This window comes from Triticum aestivum, unplaced genomic scaffold (assembly GCF_018294505.1).
Source record: "Triticum aestivum cultivar Chinese Spring unplaced genomic scaffold, IWGSC CS RefSeq v2.1 scaffold17366, whole genome shotgun sequence".
Classification (NCBI taxonomy): Eukaryota; Viridiplantae; Streptophyta; class Magnoliopsida; order Poales; family Poaceae; genus Triticum; species Triticum aestivum.
This window is the reverse complement of record NW_025227077.1, coordinates 8622-15594: the sequence shown is the minus strand read 5'-3', so window position 1 is coordinate 15594 and position 6973 is coordinate 8622. Positions and strand designations below refer to the sequence as shown.

General features: G+C 43.8%; 1 protein-coding gene across 1 annotated transcript; it reads left to right on the top strand.

Moving 5' to 3' along the window:
- The first annotated feature begins 1415 nt into the window (after positions 1-1415).
- Positions 1416-6744, top strand: LOC123172630 (uncharacterized). Its single transcript, XM_044589581.1, has 2 exons — positions 1416-2958; positions 3093-6744. The coding sequence occupies exon 2, from the start codon at positions 3150-3152 to the stop codon at positions 4119-4121; it is 972 nt and encodes a 323-aa protein (XP_044445516.1). The 5' UTR covers positions 1416-2958; positions 3093-3149; the 3' UTR covers positions 4122-6744.
- The last annotated feature ends 229 nt before the right edge of the window (positions 6745-6973 follow it).

Sequence of the window (6973 nt, the reverse complement as noted above, 5' to 3'; positions counted from 1 at the left end):
TGGTGGCTAACATACGCAAATAAGAGCGAGAAGAGAGCAAATGGAACGGTCGTGAAGCTAGCAAAGATCAAGAAGTGATCCTGAACTCCTACTTACGTCAATCATAACCCAAAACCGTGTTCACTTCCCGGACTCCGCCGAAAAGAGACCATCACGGCTACACACACGGTTGATGCATTTTAATTCGGATCTGGTGTCAAGTTATCTAAAACCGGACATTAACAAATTCCCATCTGCCACATAACCGCGGGCACGGCTTTCGAAAGTTTAAGCCCTGCAGAGGTGTCCCAACTTAGCCCATCATAAGCTCTCACGATCAACGAAGGATATTCCTTCTCCCAGGAAGACCCGATCAGACTCGGAATCCCGGTTACAAGACATTTCGACAATGGTAAAACAAGACCAGCAAGACCACCCGCTGTGCCGACAAATCCCGATAGGAGCTGCACATATCTCGTTCTCAGGGCACACCAGATAAGCTAAGAGTACAGGTACCGACGTAATCCAAGTTGCCAAGGAATGGTCCCGTACGGTGCTCTAGTTTGGACCAACACTCGGAGGAGCACTGGCCGGGGGGGGGGGTAAAATAAAGATGACCCTTGAGTCTGCAGAACCCAAGGGAAAAAGGCTTATGTGGCAAATGTTAAAACCAATGTTGGGCCTTGCCGGAGGAGTTTTATTCAAAGCGAACTATCAAGGGGGTCCCATAAATCACCCAACCGCGTAAGGAACGTAAAATCAAGGAAAATAACACCGGTATGAAGGAAACTAGGGCGGCAAGAGTGGAACAAAACACCAGGCATAAGGCCGAGTCTTCCACCCTTTACCAAGTATATAGATGCATTAATTAAATAAGTGATATTGTGATATCCCAAAATAATCCTGTCCATCATGGAGCAATCTTCAACTTCACCTGCAACTAACAACGCTATAAGAGGGGCTGAGCAAAGCGGTAACATAGCCAAACAACGGTTTGCTAGGAGGGGTGAAAAGGTTAGAGGCTGACATGACAATATGGGAGGCACGGTAAACAAGTGATAGGTAGCGCAGCTGATAAGCACATTTCATATATATAATTTTGGCACACAAACACACCATTTATTGTGATCCGACGATCCATTCTAACTGTGAAATATGATATATTTAAATGAAAATCATATAAAAGATCATTTACTCGTCATTTGATTATTTTGCAGAAAAGTGCGCAAAGGCACTATAATCTTCAAGATTCAGACGAATTGGCCATTGAGAAGAGAGAAGGGCAGGAAAGAGGTGAACAAAGGGACCTGAGCATGAAGGAAAGAAGAAACCGGGGGCCAAAACTAAAGATGGAAGGGATCGACTTCGGAAGAAAGAAGGAAAGGAGGAGGGCCAAATTGCAATATGGGCTGATCAACCGTGGGGTCAAAATCCCTAGATGCCTTCATCCCCAAATCGGGCCTGGCACATCTCTCTCCCCCTCACCCCTCCTTCTCCTTCTCCAACTCCGCCGCCGCCACGGCCAGGCCGGCGTGGTGGTGCGCCTCCGTCACCCATCCATCCACCAGCATACCCACCACCAGCAGCCTCCATCCACCACTCCACTAGCGCCACCATCTCCAGCCATTGCCGCCATCAGCACCAAGCGCCTCTCTCCTCCTTTCTGCCCCGATCTTGCTCCTCTTGTCTCTCAACGTACCCTGCTGCTGCTCCTTCTTCTCTTCCTCTGTTGCTGCTGCTGCTCTCTCAACCCTCCACGCTGCTGCTGCTCTGAACTCCCAACCTCCTGCGGTTTCTCTCTGAACCCCTTCGCTGCTGCTCCTCCCCTCGTCCCTACTGCTGCTCCTCCTCCGCTCGACTTCTTCTACCTGCCGCTGCTGCTGCTCTCAACCTCTCTCCTTGCGCCCCTTCTTCTCCCACGAACTACTGCACCTTCTCCTCTCAACGCCTCCTACTGCTGCACTTTCTCTCCAACGCCCCTGATGTCCAGCTGCTCCTCTTCACCAACTTGCTGCTGTCATCTCTCTCTATCTCTCTTTCTCCCTCTCTCTATTCTCTAAATTTCTGTAATCTTTGAGTAGTGTAATGTTTAGTACTCTATAATGTTCAGAATTGAGATGTGTAATACTTATAATATTCAGATTTCATAAGAGCTTATAACCTGACGATTGTTCAGTTTCGGACTTATAAATATTGTATCACATATTGTGTGTTCTCACCAGTTGAAGTGTTCTTGCCGTGTATTTGTGGTCTTTCTGTCACCATATATGAGTATCCAACCTTGTGAACTTGTTTCATTTTGTAGTCTGTGTTAACTCCAGCACGTGTGATATATGTATACATGTGTGCCTATGATGTGATATGTTCATGTTCTGTCCTAAAACCTTGTTTCTTCCTCCATGTTATATATATGATCATGTCTTTTTAATTCCCTAGCTGTTTGATGATTGCTCGTATTAGTATTTTAACTTCTCAAGCATTACGAAAATACCAAAAAGACAATGAGTAAAATCTGAATCTCCCTTTGCTTCTTTTCATTTACTTTGTCGCCAATTTTCCGAAACGATCTTAGATACTTCAGGTTTATTTTCCCAGTAATCGTCACTTAAATTGTCTATCCTAGCTTTAGCCGAGCATCATCGCTGATCGTCTAGTCCCTGTGGAGAACAAGACATTCGTAGTTTGGGGCGTAAAAACCCCGCTATATTACAATTGATCATTTTAGCAGCGTTGCCGGGGACTAGCGTCGTGTGACCGTGTTAGGCTATAGACTAGGTTTTTCTTCTTTTTCTAGTTTGTGCCATATATTCGTGATATATCTCTAACCGCTAACCCCTATTCTAGTTAGTATCTTTTTTTTTGTTTTCTTTTCCTTTTTGCAGGTTAGAACTATCTTCTCGGAAATGGCATTCTATTCAGATCATCATGCTTATGCGAGCAACACTACAAACAGCATGGAAAGTATTCAAGAACTGATAGGTAAGATTTCCCATCGATTACATGATTTAGCTCGGCAGCGAGATGTAGTTTTTGAGGATAGTCCTAGTTCTTACGATCCTTATTCCAGAGGCCATCCTTATGTTGCTCCTACTTGCCATATTTGTGGATTTCAGGGCCATTCGCCCGCTGAATGTCAGCGTGGCTACTCTCACACTCCAGATTGTTTTGGCATGAGCTTCGCTCAAGATCATAGCTCATACCAAAACAATTACTCATATGGGTGGCCTGAAAACCCGAATATGTCATATAGGAGCAACAACCCTGAGATCTCATCGTTTGCTTCTAGTAATCATATGCGGGGATTTAGGTACAATGAGGAGAGCCACAACTATGCTCCACAACAGATTTATTCAGCTCCTACTCATATACCTCAACACCAGGAGATGTTGCCAATGGAGTTAAATGGTCCTCCATTTGGTCAACCAACAACTCCAGCAACTGCTGAGCAATCTCATGTGCAAGTGCCCACACAAGATGAATTTGATGATATAGACAAGCTCACATTGCTTAGTCTCGAGTTCACTTGGAGTGCTGAAGATGATCCAATTAGGCCGATGATACTAGATGAAATGAAGAATATCAAGAGTGGAAAAGAGCTAGTGGATGAAGTAAGGAAGATTGAGAAGAACATCAACGCTAGTAGTACTATCTCATCTCTCCTTGAGCTGAGTGCTGCTGAGATTTCTAGTCATACATGTGAGGTTCCAACACCGTCACATCCAGTTGAGCAAGATAGCAAGAGTCCAGAGGAAGAAAGACCTCGGATTGAAGAAGATGAACTAGAAGACAAGGAACAAGATGATCAAGAGCTGCAATTCCCAAGTGATCAAGTTGAAGACTCATCATCTACTACTCCTGAAGAAATACAAGAAGCTGCTGTAGATGAAGATGAAGAACATGCGATTCATTTGCCTATCGTCATACCAGAGCGTGATGTGTCAGGTTTACCCAATCCTCTTGATGACATGATGCCTTGTGATTTCTTTGCTACTACCTTGCATTACATGATACCATCACTTAACATTGATTTGAAAACTCATTTGCTTGGATATGATGATATATACCCTGTTAGTGGCATTACTCTCATTTGTGATGATCATAGTTACTTTCCTCGTGCTAGTCCTATGCTTCATGAAACATAGCATTCCCATGTTAGTCTTAAGCTTAATGATAAATATCATCCTCATGTTAGTGTTGACCTTGCTAATTTCTACCATCCTAAACATGTGCTTTATAGCTATGCTTATGTAATTGGATATTCGATTGATGACTTGGAGGGTATTATCCCTACCACTTGCATTGTCTCTTTGGTTGAGTGCTCTTTCAGGTTATTGCTTGTGCACGATCCACTACATGCTGACCAAGTTCGAGATGACATTCCCTGGGACCCTGGTGGACCCATGGCATGGGGATGAGGAGAAGCAAGGAGCACACATGAAGAGAGAAGCTGGAGCAGGCATGAGGATAGGGAAGCAAAAGGAGAGGAGTCGCAATGCACGAGGATGTGAGAGTGATCGAGCGAGACTTACATCATATAAACCCGGTGAGCTGTTTCATGACCCCAATCTGAATACCATCATACATTATACATGCTGTAATCAACTGTTATTTGGGTTGCTTGTGTCATTTCTTAAATACCGTCCCACTGAATTTTACCTTCGACATAGGGCGATTGATGTGAATATGTGAACTGAGTGTTGAATGCCTTGTAAACTAGTGATCTATACAATGCTTGCTTTGCTGAAAGTAGTGGAAGTTATTAGTTTTGAGTGCTCAAATCCCTAGTACACTAGAAAACTTAATCATTTTCTGCTTTTACCTCGATACACCTAAATCACCACGTTTAGATGCTGTATTTGTGCCAAGTGTCTTCCCATTGAGAGCAATCACCTAACCACTATGGATTAGCATGCTATGTTCCCTGGATCGGTAGCATGTGAACCAGACATGGAGAAGTGATGATTCCTATTTTTGTGCTTAAGCGTTGTTCATTTAAGATAAGTAATAATGAATAAATAAGTCTGGCTACCTACAGTAGCATGTCATGTTCACGGGATCGGTGGCATGTGAAATCGGGTTAGCTTGGGCAGTAATTAATAATAATAAAAATGTAATTGTCGAACCAGGTGTATACCATGTTCTCAGGATCGGTGGTATGTTCCTTTGGGGAGACAAACAAAAAAAATTTCATAAAAATTGGTTGAGCCAGGTGTATACCATGTTCTCGGGATCGGTGGTATGTTCCTTTGGTGAGATCAATAAAATATTATCATTACTTCCTTCAAACTCAATTAGTGGTTCAACCACCAAGTTATATTTCTGCAAATAAGAGATTTAATTCCAGTTCTTTTTGTTCTCGGGATCATGCTCTCTTTAGGAACCATTTGGCGCAATCAGCATTTGAATTTGTTGATCCATTTTTATCATTGTAAAAGTTTAAAATTATTGAGTCTACTAGTATCCTATTGCTTTGTAGCACTCTTATCCATTAATTTTCATTAGCTAAGTCCAAAGCATGCTTTGTTTAGAGATCTACTTCACTTGACATTCTCTAGTCAATTCACTGTTCATGTTCTTGCTTTTGTCATATGCCTTTGCTAGAGGACAAGCAAAGATTTAAGTGTGGGGGAACTTGATAAGCACATTTCATATATATAATTTTGGCACACAAACACACCATTTATTGTGATCCGACGATCCATTCTTGCTGTGAACTATGATATATTTAAATGAAAATCATATAAAAGATCATTTACTCGTCATTTGATTATTTTGCAGAAAAGTGCGCAAAGGCACTATAATCTTCAAGATTCGGACGAATTGGCCATTGAGAAGAGAGAAGGGCAGGAAAGAGGTGAAGGAAGGGACCTGAGCATGAAGGAAAGAAGAAACCGGGGGCCAAAACTAAAGATGGAGGGGATCGACTTCAGAAGAAAGAAGGAAAGGAGGAGGGCCAAATTGCAATATGGGCTGATCAACCGTGGGGTCAAAATCCCTAGATGCCTTCATCCCCAAATCGGGCATGGCACATCTCTCTCCCCCTCACCCCTCCTTCTCTTTCTCCAACTCCGCCGCCGCCACGGCCAGGCCGGCGTGGTGGTGCGCCTCCGTCACCCATCCATCCACCAGCATACCCACCACCAGCAGCCTCCATCCACCACTCCACTAGCGCCACCATCTCCAGCCACTGCCGCCATCAGCACCAAGCGCCTCTCTCCTCCTTTCTGCCCCGATCTTGCTCCTCTTCTCTCTCAACGTCCCCTGCTGCTGCTCCTTCTTCTCTTCCTCTGCTGCTGCTGCGGCTCTCTCAACCCTCCACGCTGCTGCTGCTCTGAACTCCAACCTCCTGCGGTTTCTCTCTGAACCCCTTCGTTGCTGCTCCTCCCCTCGTCCCTACTGCTGCTCCTCCTCTGCTCGACTTCTTCTACCTGCCGCTGCTGCTGCTCTCAACCTCTCTCCTTGCGCCCCTTCTTCTCCCACGAACTGCTGCACCTTCTCCTGTCAATGCCTCCTACTGCTGCACTTTCTCTCCAACGCCCCTGATGTCCAGCTGCTCCTCTTCACCAACTTGCTGCTGTCATCTCTCTCTATCTCTCTTTCTCCCTCTCTCTATTCTCTAAATTTCTGTAATCTTTGAGTAGTGTAATGTTTAGTACTCTGTAATGTTCAGAATTGAGATGTGTAATACTTATAATATTCAGATTTCATAAGAGCTTATAACCTGACGATTGTTCAATTTCGGACTTATAAATATTGTATCACATATTGTGTGTTCTCACCGGTTGAAGTGTTCTTGCCGTGTATTTGTGGTCTTTCTGTCACCATATATGAGTATCAGACCTTGTGAACTTGTTTCATTTTGTAGTCTGTGTTAACTCCAGCACGTGTGATATATATATACATGTGTGCCTATGATGTGATATGTTCATGTTCTGTCCTAAAACCTTGTTTCTTCCTCCATGTTATATATATGATCATGTCTTTTTAATTCCCT

Coding starts and splice junctions, on each gene's coding strand:
- LOC123172630 (XM_044589581.1), top strand. CDS start 3,150: ATGAGCTTCGCTCAAGATCATAGCTCATACCAAAACAATTACTCATAT.